The sequence below is a fragment of the Perca fluviatilis genome, chromosome 13 (genome assembly GCF_010015445.1).
Source record: "Perca fluviatilis chromosome 13, GENO_Pfluv_1.0, whole genome shotgun sequence".
In the NCBI taxonomy this organism is placed as follows: Eukaryota; Metazoa; Chordata; class Actinopteri; order Perciformes; family Percidae; genus Perca; species Perca fluviatilis.
Window position 1 is genome coordinate 19006261 of NC_053124.1, and position 18710 is coordinate 19024970.

The following is an 18710-nucleotide window of genomic DNA, read 5'->3' on the forward strand; positions in this document are numbered from 1 at the left end:
GGAAAGAACCTTTTATAAAGGTGCAACAGAGAAGGTTTGATGGACAAGGATTTAAACCACAGTAGGGCAGTATAAGAAATGTTTTTTTAACATTTTATATTTAGTGTTTTTCCTTTAGGTGACACTTTTTTACAAAGCAAGGTACAAAGAGGTACATCCCAAGCCAGAGAAAGCTATTGCGAATAAAGCACACAATGTTCCGTTTCAGGGTTGAATAGTGCATGGAGTAAGATATGATTGTATTATTGGCAATTTTATTTTTATACAATTTAGGTTAAGGTCCAGTAGTACCAAAGTGGAGCAGTCTCCACTTTCACATGTATGTTCCTTTTTTATCCAATGGCAGCAGATGAGTGGTCAGCAAAACTTAGCCAAGTCGCCCCCGTAACAGAGGTGACAGCCTTCTAGAGAGCTTCTGCCAACAGCTCTGCATGTGTTCACTTGACTGTCTCTCTTTACCTCCTCCACAGACTCTCACCATCCTTTTCTACCTCATTTTTTCCTCCTGCTCCTTCTCTCTCTTTCATGCATACATATACTTTGAGAGCTACACAGCGGGAGAGAAAGACAGAGTGATGGAAACAGAAAAAGATTACTTTTCCATTTTGCAACTTGCACTGCACCTGTATTTCATTTTGTCCAGGAGAGTAGACGAGTCAGAGGCCACAGCTGGAGGGTCTGATGGTATGTCATGATGACTCAGTATGATCCGGAGGAAAGGTTGTAGCTCTGCTTATGTTACTGTAAAACACAACCGCAATGTCTGTTCAATACAACCTAAATGCTGAGATCACCCAGAGATGCATATGCATATGCATGTGTGTGTGTGTGTGTGTGTGTGTGTGTGTGTGTGTGTGTGTGTGTGTGTGTGTGTGTGTGTGTGTGTGTGTGTGTGTGTGTGTGTGTGTGTGTGTGTGTGTGTGTGCGCCCTACTTTCGCTTTAATCAGAGAGTGAGTGGAGCAGAACAGAACAGAGGGTTGAATCCGAGGCCTTTCTGCCGGTCTGTCTGACTTAAGGCTGGCACTGCTGCCGTCTAAATACCCTCCAATAACCAGCTCCGGATGTTTCTCTGCCTCTGCACCGAGGATGGATTACTGCGAGTATCTTTTCATCTCACTGTAATCTTCTCCTCTTGCATTACCACCAGAGGGGACCACCTGAATTCAGACATATGGAGCTGGATTAAAACCCCTCAGTGCAATGAGTTCTGAGTATAAAGTGACTGTCTGCCATGCTCCTCATTACACACAAGATCTTATGAGGAGGGGAGAGGGAGAGTTGCATGAAATGATTAACTCAGCCTCCTCAATTTTTTTTTCCTTTTTACCTTTCTCCTTTTACCACGAAAATCTTCCTCATTTATTCGTTCATTCTTTATTATTTCAATATGTAATTTCCCTTTCTCTCTTCCATATTTGTATCATCCCTCTTGCTTTCTACTTTCTATCTTTTTTTTGTCTTTTTTTTTCTCCTTGTCGTTCAGTGCAGCACAACGATGTCAGTAAAAACTCATTTATTCACTCCTTCACATATGCCCACTGATACTGGAACAGTGCTTATTCAAAACAAATCCATTCATTTGAAAGTATTTCAACAATAACAGTTCTCTTTCACCAAGCATCAGTAAACCCCACCCTGCAAAAGTGTTGTTGTTCCAGATCATAATAAATACATTCAGATATAAAAAAGAAATCATGGTCTTGGTTAGCTTTTTTCTTTTGTATGTTTCATTACAGTAAGTGCAGTGCAAAAGTCCATGTTCTTTTTCTGCTGTGAGAAAAACAATGCTTGTGTAAATAGATAGATAGATAGATAGATAGATAGATAGATAGATAGATAGATAGATAGATAGATAGATAGATAGACAGACATATTTAGGTTGAAAGTGAAGAAACATGCTTTGTAATTGTTGTGTCAGCGCTCTCAGTGCCTGACAAAGCCCTTTGCATCTAGACCTAAAAGAATGTCTGTTCTATGTGCTTAATGTGAGTATGTGCTGACCTCTGCTGGTCATATGTAGGATTACTGCATTAGGGAGGAGGAAAATGACAGTTGAGCAATATCCCAAAGGTACCCAGGGACTTATTTATTGACTCTCACACATGCAACATTATGAAACCCTTCTGTTGACGTGATTTCATTCATTACTGTTGTAATTATGTTGACTGCATAATTGGATTTTTGACGATTTATTAATGGCACACCGTTTCAATTTTGCAACAACGTTCATTCTGTTGGAAAAACATAACCAATGATGGATTAGGTTCCACATCCCATGCTTGCTTCTGGATGTTGTTTTCCCACGAATCGGAGGAACATAACTCTAAGATAATTTTGTGCACAAGAATTTATTAAAAACTCAAACAGTGTCCAGAGTTTGAAATAGTCTGGACCCCATGGCATTCAAGTGAAAGCTGATGGGGATATATGTGATACCTAATACTGGCCTTGAGTGGGCGCCATAAGCTTGCCTACCAAATGTCATCATTGACCATATCTGACTATTGACCATGATGACCTTTACTATCCACAATTTCATTAGTTATCTCTTCACATCAGATCACTTGTATCACCTCAGATCCTAAATTATGTGTGCACTTCATACTGTTCAATATCAATATCATTTAAATAAGTGACTAATCAAGCCTTCAGATTTTTTCATACCAGCAAACAATAATAGCAAACACATGAAACACAAACTATCCAAAGTATAATCATGGTATTTTGAGTCTATTCACAAGAAAAATACATTTTGATCTCCACATCAAAAACTATCAGAAATTATAACTGGATCTTGCCATATAGCATTTATCAACAATTGGACCTTTAAAAATGAGATAACAATACTTTAGAGTCCAGTGTTTTAGAAAACAATATAATGTGCCACTGCCACTACATAAAACCACGTAGGAAACACTGGTATACTTTTAGTACTTAGCTTCAGTGAAAGGCATCTGACAGTGTTCTTAGTGGGTTTCTAACTGGTCAACACATTCCTCTAGTGAGTAAACAAGCAATAGTTGCAGCTACTGTTGGGCATTGCAAACTGCAGCTGTTGTACACAGGCGGCTTCAGGGGCCCAGGAATGTTGTTAAGCAGGACAGCAGTCAGGGACTGCCTCTTTACCTGGATGCCTTACTTTTTGGGGGTTTTGACCTGCATAACATTTATCTGTCAGGTTCCAGTGACAATGAGGCTTAACACTTTACGGTGGACTTGTCAGAGGCCACGGGCTATTACATTGTATTCCAGATGTAGAAGCTCTGAAAAGGTTTTGTTACAGATTATGTATTACATATGTAAACGGTTGTATTAGTCTTATTATCGAGATTACAAAAATAAGGTACATTTGGCACAGTTACATTGCCGTAATTGAATGTAATATGAACCTGGCCTGCCTGACAAGTTGAGCAGGTGATAATAGCTAATATAATAGATAATGAGCTATTTCCTTCACGTCACGGATTCATGTTTGTGTTACATGGCAGACCAAATTTGGGTACTGAATAGAACAAATAAGATATCACTCATTATATGAGAGTATGAATTGTGAATAAAAAGTGAGGACACTTATATCACACTTATAGGTCCTCAAATTCCACAGTCAGATCTCAGTTGAATTTCCTTGCCTTGTTTAAATAGTAATGAGCTCAACTGCACGTTTTGTTTTTAAATGAAGGAAAAGGAACCAATTATACAGAGACAATGATATTGTCATGTCCCCTGGTCTGTCTCCCTCAAACCTGTAACATTTCATTAACAGGAGAAAATGTTTGCACCAGCACACACATACAGAAACCACACAACATCAGACTTTGATGCTCCTGCACAGGTTTAGGTTGCAATGCTCATATCTAAACTAAAATTACATAGAAATAAGATTTAGAGGGGATTATTGCTATTCTTAATTCCAATTCACATCATGTTGCATTATAATCTACCTGTGCCTTCTTTAACAAGAGGTTTTGAAAACATTTGTGTTAGGAAATGCGTCCTCTAGCGCACTGGAGGACCAGTGTGCATAATGTTGCCTTCACGCGCTGTCGGAGATTTTCTATCTTTTAGCCAATATGCCTAAACGGCCCAAAAAACGTATAGCTATGATCGGGAGATAAGTTTAACTCTTGGTTAGTATTCATTAATAAGCCTGGAAATGTAAGCCCTTTTAAATAATGTACTACACATTCATTAAAAGATGCTTGATGAAACATGGCTGATTTGCCATGATTTGCTTAATTTATCTTCTCTAATAGGCTACGGTACCGTATATATCTGCCAAAGTGTGACGGGGCAGAGGAAGTTGGACAATTAATAAATTACATTTTATTTTATTGAGATAGATTATTTGTATTCATATAATAGGCCACATTCATATAAATAACCAATATGTTTATGTTAAATCTTCATCGTGCATTGTATTTTTAATACGCGTCGTAATATAGGCTAGCTGTAGAATGGATTATTAATGGTAGTTTTGGCTACTACGAGGTCCTGGGTGAGGAAGCTGGGGATTACGAGCAGTAAGCGAAGGCCTCATGGGATCCCATTTTTTAGGAGGGCTGATGTCATTTCAAAACTTAACTCGCACTCCCAAATCAACGCGGCTTGTTGCTCACCACCTATTCTCTATAAAGTCCTCTCTTGTGTTTGGCGGAGCGCCTTAAAAAGAAAATTCCAGGAGGTGAAATAAAATAAAGGAGACAACAACCTTCTCTACTAGAGCCGAAGCAGAAGGATTTAACAGCAGAAACCCCGGGACCAGAGCCCCTCTTTCTGCGGGCAACGGCGGCTGAACTTTTTTTTTTTTTTTATAACTGCAACAACAAAAAATGAATCGGAGCTTTAATAAGTCGCAACCTCTGCGGAATGCCGATTGTAACGCCGTGGAAGTGAAAAGCAAGGTGAGCGTTGAGGGTTTGTCATTCGTAAGCTCCAAATGGGGATTTGGGGAGAAAATGTAGCTAGAGTTCACATGGTCGTCCCGTTAACGGAGCTGGAGTTGGTCGGACAAGCCGTGTAGGCTACGACTAACACATCTTCTCCTTTCAGTGACAACGCTCTTATCTAGTTATGAAACAGGAGTTGGATGTTTCTGTAATTCGCACTGATTATTGTCTTCTTACTTCCGAGCATGCAGATTGTGCTGATTTGGCTCTTTCCCTTCTGTCACGAAGCTGATGGGAAAAACGGTTTTTGACATTGTTTCTTAACAATCACGCTTTAAGTAGGCTATGTGTTACAATGAGAAGGTGTTCTCTGTTAAATCGGATGTTTTGTAACATTAGTCGCTTTCACTGCGGGTTTTGTGCTACATAGTTTCCTCCTAGGCTACTCATTGTTTTGAGTAGTTTGTGAGTGTAATAGCTGCATAAATTAAGTTAACCAGCAAGTAAATGACCACAGTTATCTACCAATTTTAGGCGTATGTAATGGAGACCACCAATTTATACAAAATGTGAGCACACATTACATTCATTTTAAAAATGTTCTCTATGAAACACATTAGAACTGCATTAGACGCCTTGGATATCTATTTAGTAAGACTTTGTCTGCAGTTTTATAAAGTTAAAAGAGTTGGGTACACAGCTGTTTATAGGGCATAGTGAAATTCATCCCAGATAAACACATGGCACTGTGTCCAATCCTGACCACAAAGTGAACAAACAGTGAACTATTTATAATTTTGCCACCACAGCCTCTCAAGGCCTTCTTGTAACCAACATTGTTCTTCAAATTCCATTAAAGTGATGACAATCTAGAGTGATATTCATACATATGTGTTTACACATGCCAGCACACATGAGTGTGTCAGCACATACTGTAGGCCTGTTATATGAAGGATGCGCTGCTGAACTCCCAGTTGACCTGCCAGATTGAGATGGACAAGAGGTGACTCATTCAGCCCAGAAGTCTTTTCACTTTTTAGTTTTTGGCTGCCCAGTTTCAGTGATGTGGTGCGTTTGGGGGCAGTGAACTGTGAGAGGGATAAAGGATACACTGATGGTAGGTGAGAAGAAAGAAGGATGCTCACTACATCATCGAGGAGCTGTCTTTTTAATATTTTTATATATACAGAGACACTTGTCTTTTGGGTTTTCGTGTTTGTTCCTAAGAGACAGGAATGGTCACTATGAGATTGTTTGTGGGTGGAACTGATAAGCAAGAACCTGCATGGCCAGAATGGGCAGGTTTAAAAGCGTCATCGCAGCTGACTCACTGTCATACAACTTCACAAGTTTCCCATTTTGGGGTCGTATATAATTCCTCACTCTTATCTCCTCATTTTGTACTACTTCCCATGGTTTTGTTAGTTAGTTGACCTGACTAAACCAGACTGGCAGCTCTGAGCATTTGAGTACTTGTAACAGGTTCTCCACTACTGTTTGGTACTTCCTTTTTGAATGTGTAAAAGCAACAATTAGGAATTTCCCCGAGCACCACTGCTTCTAGTTTTATAGTGATATGTGATGTGTTGAAAGGGGTTCATCTCAAGCAGTAACCAGAAATGCCGTTTGAAATGTTTCAAATGAATCCGTCTTTTGTGGATAGTTTAGAAAATAGGACTTCATTTTCAGATTCCAACAGCAGTTCATCTTACTTGACGCTCAGTTGATAGCAGATTAAAACTGTACATTTAGTTACATTTTCATTGAAGCTAGCTTCAAGGAACAGGACTTCTTAAAAAGATTTCTTGAAAAGAAACCAAGAAAGAAATCTACAGAAAATGTGACTTAGCATTTATGACCTGGATGAGTGAGAGTCTTCAGATGTAAGAGCTAAGTTAGTTGTTTGATTGCACAGCTCTTCCCTACATCTACATGACCAGTTAATTTTAAAATAAATAACCTCAAAATTTGTGAAAAATGCTAAAGAAAACTTTACCAAACAACAGTTGAAGTTTTCACATTCACTAGATTGCCAAGGAGTGAAATTGGTGCGATTTTCTGTGTAGTTGAGTGTGTTGTATGTTGCTCATTGTCAATTAATCTGTCAATTATTTTCTATTAGTTTTTATCTACTATTAATCGATTAGTGTTTTGGTCTATAAAATGTCAGACAGTGGTTAAAAATCATTGTTTTCCAAAGCCAGAGATGACGTCCTTGATTGTCTTGTTATGTCCACAACTCAAGTTTGTCACAGAGGAGTGAAGACACTAGAACATATTCACATTTTACACAGCTGGAATCAGAGAATTTTTCAAACGTATTAATTAATTAAATCAAAACTGATTAAATTGGTGATCAAAATAGTAGGCAATAATTTAATAGCTGACAACTAATCGATTAATCTAATAATCTTTGCAGCTCTAGTGATGTGCCTGGTTCTCACTGCTTAGCGTTTGGTTTTCTCAGGGGAAACTGTTCTGATGATAAGCTTATCAGGGATAACACTGGAGGTGTCTGGCTGCCTGTCGTGGAGCCTTGGCCGGGAGCTGGTTTCACTCACCTAAAGCTCTTATCAGTGACGGAGAAGAGAGTGCGAAGGGATGTTGGGGGTTGGGTGGTTTTTTAACACCACTCCCTCTGTTCTTACTTTTGAATCATCCAGATTTTCAAATACTTTTTCAAGTATTTTAGAAATTCCATCAGCATATTTTCAGTTTGAGGCCTGATCCATTCCACAATGAGTTCTTGTTGCGTATTTATTTATTTATCTTCTAATGCCAAGAACCTGTACGTGAATTCTCAGGTGAGTTGTCTCTGACTGAGTAGGTAAGCACACAGCCAGTGTTGACGAAAGATGGATGTCAGTTGTATTCCATTTTCTCCAGTGTGTCAGAGTTTAGTGTCTCTAGACGTGTTTCAACCTGTTGACATCACTTCGCCCTGATAGGCCAGGAGCAAGACAGGTGATGTCACATTTGTAGTGATTTATTCTTAGGTTCGGGTTTCGTGTCGACGCCGCGTGATTAATCGTCCCGTGTTCAGACTTGTTGGTACCAGAGGGCCAAGTTCTGCTTGTGAAAACAAATTGTTCAGACGAGAGAACATTCAGATTCAGGGCAGTGACGGAGCTCACTGGTATGCAGAAGTGTAGATATTATTGGGTAAGTTAAGTGTGACATGTTGAAGTCCTGCAGTATAAATTACAGTTCAGTCACGTGTAGCTTTCACTTTCCTAAATGTTAAGTACACCTACTGAAGAGACAGACAAACCTGTTTGTCAGCATCTTGTGTCATCTTCTAATGTAGGTTGAGTTTTATAAACTCAAATCCAAGTTACACGTTCAAAATTGAGGTTCACGTACATGTGTGCCTTTGTTGCCTTTAGTGAATCTGGCAGAAAACCACTCACCCCCCCCCCACACACACACACTCTCCTAACACGCCTCCTCTTAAATTCACATGTCATCTTCTAATTACAGAGCTGGTTAATGTATCCCCCGCTCTTCTTCTCCTCCCAGTCAGTATACTGCTACTCTCTTCTGCTTCTCTGTCAGCAGTCCCCCTTCCTTCCCTCCCTCTCTCCCTCCTCCTGCTCCATGATCATCATCTCCACTCTTCTCCTCCGCTGTGAGCTGATGATTACAGTTACAAACAGCACCTTCGTCTACAAATTACCACTGTGATTCAGACACCAGTGCTACTGCAATTGTGTGTTGTTGTGGTTTGTAGAACTTTTCTCCCTCTGTTGGATCTCTGCTCCTCAAGTCCATTCTTGTCTGAGTCACATGATGACCCCACAGTGACCCTCAGCTGCTTTCTCATTGGTGGTTCGTTGACCTAGCCGGGAAAGCTGTACTAGCACAATTGTTCAAGTCTGTGCTCTTGTTGTGCGTAAGCGGTGGGTGGGAGGCGGGGCTGCCAGGCCAGCCAGTGTCATTTATATACAGTATACTGAGACAGCTTACTCATCCACCTGTATTGTTCTATTGTGCAGCAACCCTCTTCCCTTTTCCTGTTGTTTTCTCGGTCAAAGTTGCATGTGATGTGCAACTGACATTTGTTTTTGTAATGATGTGATCTTGGCATGCAGTGTAACACAAAGCTGCAGGGTTTCCACCAGGATTTGTTTTTTTTTAGCTGAGGTGGTTAGCCAATTGTCACCCATATCATGATCCTCTCGTCTTGTGATCAGTTTAGTTTGTGGATGACGGCCTAAACACATTTAGTAAGGGAGTAGTACACATTTTGAGAAATGTGCATATTCACTTTTACTGGAAATAGATGAGAAGATTGATAACAACTCTCATGTCTGTAATCCACATATGAAGCTACAGCTAGCAGACAGTTGGCCAACAGACTGGAAACAGTTAGCCTGGCTCTATCAAAGGTAACAAAAAAAAAACAACCTCCAAAGCGCATGAAATAATTAGCACTTCATTTTTGTTTTGTTTTAGGAAATGCGGTTTTTCACTTTGTGTTATGAGAATATTTATACCACTTTTATATAAGGCTACAGCCAACAGCCGCATAGCTTAGCGTATAGATTGGAGTTGGAAACAAGGGAAAATAGCTAGCTTGGATTGGGTTTTGTATGCATTAAACAAACTGATATTATATTGTGTTAGTCAGTGAGCTTCAGAGTGCTAGTAGGCAGATTTTGTTGCGTTCGAAAAGAGCCAGGTTAGCTGTTTACCCCGGCTTTCATTCTTTGTGCTAATTTAAGCTAACCAGCGGCTGGCTGTCGCTACACAATTACATTACAGACATGCAAGTGGTATCTGCCTCCTCTAACTCTCTGCAAAAAAAGCAAATCAACATGCTTTCCAAAATGTTAAACTGTAAATATATGGCACTTGCTGTGTGAAAAGTGCCCCTGCGCTTTTCCCTTCCTAAGGTTAATGTTTCATTTCATAAAAACGTGTAAATTTTTTACGATCATAGTGGAGGTGTTTTAGCCGATGTGGCCCACCTCAGCTATAAAACACTGATTTAAATGTCTTTCATATACAGAGACACTTTGGAATTCATTTATTTAGGTACATGCTACTGAATAATGGTGATTTGCTATGCTATCAATACTTCTGGCTGTATTTTCTGTAAACATCAAACTTCTTATGGTTGAGTGAGCATATTATGTAAACGTATAAAAAAAATATTTAAAGTGATACTTTGGCTGCGTTAAAAACAAGTTTGGCAAAGGATTGCAGATAATTCAGTTTGTATTGTGCTTAGAAACGGCTTACCTGTGCCATATTGTACATAAAGTCATGACTACAACTGTGACAGAGCTCAGCGGACTTCCACCCCCCGTTAGTTTTATGTGTGCCAGTCAGATGGTTTAGATAAGTGCAGCTTGAGGTCAGACATCCCGGTGTCCTCTTCCTGTTTGGTTGTCTTGGTGATTGTCATTGTTAATGTCCTCTCTCTTTTGATCTTCCCTTCTCTTCAGTATGGGGCAGAATTTCGCCGGTTCTCGGTGGACCGGGTCAAGCCCGGCAAGTTTGAGGAGTTTTACAAGCTCATTCTGCACATTCACCGCATCGCCAATATGGAGGTGATGATTGGCTATGCTGACATCCATGGTGATCTGCTGCCGATCAACAACGACGACAACTTCTGCAAGGCGGTGTCAACGGCACATCCGCTGCTCAGGATCTTCATACAGAGACAAGGTAGGTTGTCTGAAAAGTCATTAAGATGGTGTGGCTTCCTTTTGGCTCTTTCTTGTATTAATTACACAACATGAATCAAGCTGCTCTGTCTTTTTCTCCAACATCTGAATCCTAAACATTGTCTCTTTAAATGTGGTTGTAAGTTTAAATAAACATTGGATGGATATTAGTTTCAAATATCCTGCAACTGGTAAGCCTATAAAACAATCATCTATTGCAATAACTGCATCTTGGGCTGCAATTATTGGGCTGAGTCCAATCAAGATACCCCACAGAATATTTCCTCATCCAATTATGCCTCTCTTCCCGCTATGGGAACCCGAGGCCTTTTTGTTTACTTGATGCAAGGCTTTCTGTGTGTATCTGTATGTGTGTTTTTGTGTTTCCTGCCCTCTTATTGGCTGGATCTGTCTCAGTCTGTGTCTGTCTGCCTGGCTAAGTCTTGTGTCTTATCCAGAGGAAGGGCTCACACACACACACACACACACACACACACACACACACACACACACACAACACACCACACACACACACACACACACACACAGACACACAGACATAGGACGGTGCCTTGACAGCGCCACGCATAGAAGGTATTGAGCAAAGCCATTGTAGGCATACCAGACAGTTACTAGAGACAAACAGATCATGTACTGAGAAAATGTGTGTGTGTGTGTGTGTGTGTGTGTGTTGTGTGTGTGTGTGTGTGTTTGTGTGTGTGTGTGTGTGTGTGTGTGTGTGTGTGTGTGTGTGTGTGTGTCCACGGTACCCTGAATGGGAACCAGTCCTAGTCTCTCTACCTCTCCATCTCTCTTTCATTGATCCCAAATCTGAAGTGGGCCTTGACTGCCTGCCAGTGGACATACAAATTACTCTTATCACCATTCACATCTATTCATACCCTCAATCCGTCCTGGAATGTTCCTCGCTCAGTTGTGTAATGAACATGTACACTCCATGGTATTGTTTTAATTGTTGTCCAGTGGTTCAAATGCAAAAGCTATCCACCGCGATGTGAATTATCTTCCAGCAAGAAATAGGGTTTTGGACCTTCAAGAGGCCCCACCAGACTCCTCCATTGTGTGCTTCACTGTCTACAGAGCTCATATGGCTGCAGCTGAATAAACTCATTGTACACTGGCTGATAAGACATTAGCCAAATATGTCAAATGAAAGTTGGGATTTTAAGGTTTTTATGATAGGGAAAGGTTTTTATTTTTCTTATTATTGCATCTTTCAGTGCAAAGACAGCATGCCTTTACACTCTGTCATCTACACTTATTTTAGGTAACATGCAGGGTTTCCCCAAGACATTTAGCAGAGGTGGTCTCGTGATTATGAGTACACAAGGGTCTCAAAAAGTAGCCACAGCTATTACTACTAATATATGCCATTTGCGGTGTGAAATAGAGATACTGCACTTTTTGCTTTGAGATGTCACCCATATCCATCTTAAACATTGAGCAGGGGTGTCCCTGTTCTGATATGGATTGTGTACCAAGCAATCTTTACCTTTGTCCCATCCCTTTTCTGTCCCAGTTTCCCTTTCTGACACTCTCTGGATTACCTAATTCAAAAATGCCATAAAGCACCAGAGGGACTGACCCTTGTTGAAGGGGCCTATGTAGTGTTGTGGTGTAAATACAATGCTGACATGGTGATGTGGTTTAGGGGAATGTGCCTTGTTGATGCTGCAGCAGTCTGAGCATCTTAAGTCTCACTGCAGTGTATTGTTAGTCGCCAGACAAAGAGGTTTGTGTTTTACCTCATGTTTCGGAAGAGCTGTCCCGCCCCAGTGTGATACATACACGAGAAAGGATGTGTGTGATAATGACTGAATCAGTCAGTACCAGCCTGGTTAGTACAGGTCATTAGTGGTGTCACCGTGGATCATCTCCGTCTCGGTCAGCAGACCACCCCAGATGAAAGAAAAGACTTTACACACATATCAAGACACTGTGACTCACCCCTCAGTCACAGAAGGGACCTTTTGTGTAGTAACAAACTGCACGAGTAAACTGGACTGGTCTTTCACGTGCATATGAGTGCAAAAAGAGAAAATCGCATTTAATTGGCATGTGCCCCTGACAGCTCAGCCCACAAAATGTATATGTCTCTGTATATTTTCTTGAAAGGTCATCTTGCAGTACATTTGTTACAATGTGTAAAACATGCATTTTTATATTTTATACAAGCTGCCGCATAGAACAGAATGTTAAAAAAAAGTTCATGGATACATTGTACAATAAGGGCTTCTAAAGGCTTTCATAAGAGTTACATATGAAACACAATGAGAGATGGGAGAGGAAAGAGGGAAAATAAAATGAAAACTAGGAAGTTTGAATAAGAAAACTAATGTCTAATACCTTATTAGATCTTTGTATTTATTTTCTAAGTTAGACCCTCCCCTTCCCCCCCCCAACATCAATGTGTGTGTGTGTGTGTGTGTGTGTGTGTGTGTGACAATAGGTATTATAACACGTGTGGGTCTCTTTTTTTTTTTTTTTTTTTTTTTTTTTTTAAATCTACCTGACACCCCCCTGCTGGGCTTAGATTGGCGTTATTGGTAAGATCACTTGAGCACGTGCAGCAGTTGTGTGGCGACACCGCAATAATCCAGCTGATGATACTGGTTACTTCCTCTGAGGAATGATGGCAGCTTGTTTAATGATGACTTAACCTACAGAACAGCGGCTTACACTTTGTGGTTTGTTTCCAACAATACACAATAGCCTTTTTATCTGCAGATGATTGAACAGTGCTCGTTTTAAGTCCGAGCAAGGGGAAGTTGAAGGATAACACCTATGTCGTTTTGTAACCAGGGAGTCCACTGATATTTAAAACATAAGGGTAGAGTCAAAGGCAAGGTTTCAAGTTTTTGGTTATACTTTAAAATAAAACCTAAATATTGAAGCCGTGACAACAATGCTTCTGGACATTTTGGAGTAACTCGCTATTATTTTTAAGAAATCGATGTTGCTCCTTGTCTCGCCATCACTCCTTACAAATGGAGCAGTGATTTCTTTGTTTTTTAGTATGGTTTTAATATGTCAAAGAGTGATATCCTCCAAAGAGATGATCCTCTAAATAGAGTACTGTTTGCAGCCACGTAGCAGGGGTGCACAAAACTCACGGTTTGGATCGGCTCACGGTTTAGAGTCATGGATCAGATACATTTTCGGCTCAGCACAAAAAAGGGGGGAATTTAAATTATTTATTAATAATGTAATAACAGTAACTTTTAACAATAATTACGTCTTTCACCAGTAAATTGCTGTTAAACGACAAAAACAGATGAGAATAGGTTATTTTACCATTACTTTGAATGCAACAAGAGGTTTACCAGTTTTAAGGAAACTATTCACGTCTCTGTTGTTTTTCCGACAACAGCAGGGACCAGGTGCTGTGTCTTTTAGCTCATAGCTTTAGCAACTGTTAGAATCCTCTACAGTGAAATACAGACACACTTTTACACAGTTTAGCTGTCAGCATTTTAACAGTGTTTAATACAGCTAGTAGCTAACGGTAGGCTAACATCAACGTTACCTGCTGCTAGGTGTAACGTTAGTGTTAACTAGTCACTTTTACATAATAGCTTAAATCACAGGCAGTCTGTCTGTAATGTCATGATTAACACACACAAAAGTAGATGGAGAGAGAACTTATCCTTGGACTTGGATTTGTCCCAGTACTCCCAGTAATAGTAAAATACAGATAGTATCCAGTTTAATGTTACAGTACTTCTGAAACCTCTACTGTTTTATTTCAAGCTTTACAAAAGTAGATGTGTGGAGCAAACAATGTGAAAACCTGTGGTGAAAAATATCAGTTTTTAGACTGGGTGTGGGAGGGTAGTCGCTTCACAGAGGGAAGTTTTCTACTGGGACGCACAATCAGGGGGGAGGGGCGAGCAAGTGATGGGAAGAAATGGGACGCATCAAAAGATGTGTGCAAAGAGGAGTGAGTGAATCAGCTCTGTATGTGGAGGTGGACTTCTTGTCCAGTCGAATGTGTGGGTGTGTCATTGTAGTTGTTCAGTGATCTGTAGTCAACTGCTGATTGATGTTAAATTGGGGTCACATGCACAGTTCTGTGTTTGAAAGTGAGTTTCTACATGTTCGTACAGAGGAAAAACATTCGATATTCTAATTCCAGTACCCTTCTATTGACTTAGCTTTAAGTTTCCTGTTCCTTTTTTATTTTTTTTTTATTTTTTTATGCAGTTGATTGGTCCAACTGTGCCACGTGGAGTTTACTCAGCTAGGTAGTTTGACATTTTGTCAAAGGTTTATGGTACGTTTTATCTAGGGAAACTAATGAAAGTACTAACAGTTCATTCATATGTTGCCTCTTGTGCAAAATGATGCAAATAAGGATACAGATAAGAGTGAAGGAACACTGGCTGCACAGTTATTTTAGACCGAGATAACTCGGCCACTGAGCTCATACATTTTCACAGTGTCTTTTACAGTTATAAGATTAAAGACAAGTAAGTAAATGATCCCTGTTACTACTGAAAATGCTACTGAGTAGGCAGAATGTATATTCCCACAAATCTATTTGTGGAGTTAAGTATGACCTGTGACTGAAGCTTGGTAATGTGCTAAAAAGCTTTTGGAGCTGGAAAGGTCTGACACAATCAAGCAGGCGTTTGTGCATAGCTACTAATTTCCCACACTACAGTAATAGTAATCTTGATGATAGTCTTTTATGATGCACAGTGGAGGACAAGTGGGGTTTAAATAACGATATGTGTATTAAAGTCAATTTGAATTTTACCTGTAATTACACTAATGGTTGACAAAAAAATTATCTTGATCCAAGCAAAACGCAGGCCTGTTTTTGAAAGCTCAATTTTGGGGGTGGGGAAAAGGAGTTGTTTTTGTAGACAGTGCCAGTGGCCTGCACACAGACTAAACTTTCAACAAAGAGAAAGGACCCCTGTTTGGCTAAGAACTTAGAGTTTAAATAAATAGAGCAGACAAGGTAGGCCAAGGTCGAGTCTGCGCGGCTTCCTATCGAGCATGCACCAGGGTTTACAGCTCCAGCAACCCGACTGCTCTCCACACCTGTGAAAACTACAAGGCCAGATATCAACATCAGCCAAACTAAAGAGAGATGTGGCACCACAGCACAAATACAAACTCCAGAATAAAACAGCAGCTACGCCAGTTAAAGCTGACATCCAGACCACTGCTGTTACTCAACACAACTTGGACCGAACAGTTGGTTGGAGATCAAATAAATGCTAGCATTATTGTATTTCTACAGCTGACCATGACTATCTGCACTTTGCTGACTCTCCACACTTGGCTCTCTTGCTTTTTGTGTGTTGTTCACAGAACAGAGTTTGTCAGGCTGTGAATAGAAAGGTGTCATTTACACTCAAAACTATAAAGGGAGTACAAGAGGAAAATGTAATTCAGCATGTTGAAATTGCTTGAGCGACAAAGTTCATTATATGTTTCACTGTATTAGTCATCATCCTGAGAAGTTGTCTCTGTTCATTGGAAAAATTTTGACTTGACTTTTTATTTGTAGTAAGAAAAAACCATATAGAACATTTAACATTTAATTTTACTTTCTTTCATTCCAGAAAATGAAGATTTTTATTTAAAGGTGGGATGTGTTTTTATTTTCAGATACTGTTTTGTTTCAAATGTAGATAAACACCTGTTCAACATTTTTCACTAGTGCTGTCTTATCTCACTGTGATTGGGATCATTTTATGAATTTGGCCTAGATTTGATAACACTTAGACAGAAACTGGATTGGTTGCATCACGGCCTGATACCTGATCTGCCTAACATGGTTAGCATCGGTGCCAATACCGATCCAGTCTATTAGATCGGTGCATCCATAATTCTTATTATATATTTTATTACACATTTTAGAGTGTGTGTGGTCAACATGCCAGTGCGTATAGGTTAAATCTTTGCCCCCACAACATTTTTCCTTTGACAAATGATAGAGCCACCTCAGTAATTAGCATTGTCTCTTTATCCCAGTCAGACCTCCCACAGCTGATTTAGTCCTCGGACACTGGATTAGAATAGATCTCTTTATTAGTATAGATGATTCAGGATTTACTCATGCCAATGTGCAGCTTTTTCTATTTTGTCCTCTATGATCATTTGCATTTTGTATGATGTCCAGGGAATCAAAAACTTACATGCCGGCTACACAATCAAATACTAGACAAAAAGCATCCTTTTCCTTATTCCAGCAGATCTATTTTGATCATGTAATGGCCTTATTGCATTGCCTCAGTTTGCTTTTGTGACTCCCTTAACAGAACATCAGAGTCATTAAGCATGAGTTTGAGTAGGGTAGGGTTATGCTGGAGCTGCCACTACCTTTAGTCTTGATGTTTGGTACCAGAAAGCGGCCTCAGGCTATGCAATGAAAGGAGCTGGCTGAGCGAATGTGATCGCTATGAAACAACAGGCCCTATGCACTGCCTACTGCTCCTTGAAGGAAAAGAAGACTGCAGCTGTCAGTTATAGCTCATCTCTTTTCCTCTCTTGTGCTTTTGTTTTCTTCTATCTCCACCCTGCTATGCATTATCTTTGCCAGAGTGGTGAAAGTGTGCAATTCCTGTCAGATAGGACGCCAACAAAACAGCGCAACTCGTCTGGCTGATCATTTTGGTCCACATTCAAAAATGCTGTTTTAGGTAGCTGCTTAGACCGATGCTTTTTCCCAATCGAGCTCAGGCATGACTCAATTGTCAAGGGCGAAGGGGGAGAAAACCATGGCAGACAGTGGGGAGTCAGCCTGACAGTAAGAAAGACAGACAGGCAGGGAGTAGGAAGGAAGGAGGGAGGACTGGGCAGGTTGAGTCCACCTCCATCCTGCGGTCTGGCTGTTATCCTCTCATTGAAATCTGAGCCAACAGAAATCTTTTTTTTTTTTTTTTGGAGAAGAGGGGAAGCCCGTGCAGACAGAGGTGGCACAAGCACATTTCATGTATGGTATGGGACAAAAAGCCTTTTTATTAGAGCTTTGTGTAAACTTTACACTGATACTTTGATGACACATCTAGGTCACATTCAGAGGGCAGCAGCATGGGACAACGCACCGCCTTTGAAAATGACTCATCTCGGGCAAGTGAGGTGTTCGAGGGCTCGTCGGTGTCGGAAATCTTTCCCGCTTGCAGTGCCTCTCTGCGCCATACCAAATAAATCCTTGTCTCTACTGGGGAAAGTTTCAGTGCCGTAAAACCTTTTAGGTAGTGTGTGTGGGCTTCTCAATAAAACTGTGTGTGGCCTTCTCTCTGCATGTCTTCAGACAATGCCAGCCACAGTTAAAGTGTGATGGAGATGCCTGGTGCCTGCCAGGAGCAGGACAGAGAAGCACCAGCCATGTCCGATGGGGAGCTGCCTCTCTTTGTGCCTCTGACTGCGAATCCACTGCAGACCAGCATGGATGATGCTTTAAATCACGTCAGCTGGCACAATAAGGGACAAACACAAATCCACACCAATACTAAACATACAGCCAGATACGAGCATGCACACACACACTCTGTCCCGTTGCATCTAATTTGTGCTTGTTTGTTGAGTCATGCACACATGATTGGTTGCTTTTGGATGGCACATTTTCATATGCATCACAAATCCCAGCTGAAACACATGTTCAACCCTTCTCTCTGTTGTTGAGGCGTGGGAGGGAAGGTCCTGTGTTTTAATTAAACTTGTAAGGGCTGTTGTGTTTGGCAGAACTATATTGGTGTTTGTGTTTCCTAAGTCCCTGCTTTCATTTTGGTTTACGACCCCACTTTGAACTGCGTCCTTGCTCCCCCACAATGAAGTTTCCAGACATTGTGGGACAGGAGTGTCTGTGTCGGGGCACTCCTACTATCATCTGTTTGTCACGTTTTGAGCATTTAATGGATTTATTTTGACATGTTGACCAACCCAGAGTCAAAAATGTTCCATTTTGGTTTCGCATTGGTCACGAATTGTCGGAAGAAATAGTTAAGCATGCAGAAAATTCATCCTTTTAACAAAACCGCTTAAATGTTTGACGTGCAAATTTGCTGAAGGATGTGGTCGATTTGCAGCTCTTCATATTGGTAAAAAATGAACTATACACACAGCTGCTCTCAATTCAGGAATGCTATCACACCTCGGCAGATTTTCTGTTAT

At 40.5% G+C, this 18710-nt stretch overlaps 1 protein-coding gene across 2 annotated transcripts in view; it reads left to right on the forward strand.

Annotated features, from left to right (window-relative positions):
- The first annotated feature begins 4563 nt into the window (after window positions 1–4563).
- Window positions 4564–18710, forward strand: part of pard6gb (par-6 family cell polarity regulator gamma b) — a 36796-nt gene continuing 22649 nt past the window's right edge. Inside the window, exons 1-2 of one of the 2 annotated variants that reach the window (XM_039820992.1) lie at window positions 4564–4902; window positions 10338–10560. In XM_039820992.1, the coding sequence (XP_039676926.1) occupies window positions 4831–4902; window positions 10338–10560 (295 nt within the window). In that variant the 5' untranslated portion in view covers window positions 4564–4830. Of the gene's footprint in view, window positions 4903–5869; window positions 6005–10337; window positions 10561–18710 lie in introns of those variants that run through there. The other variant, XM_039820993.1, reaches the window with a different exon arrangement.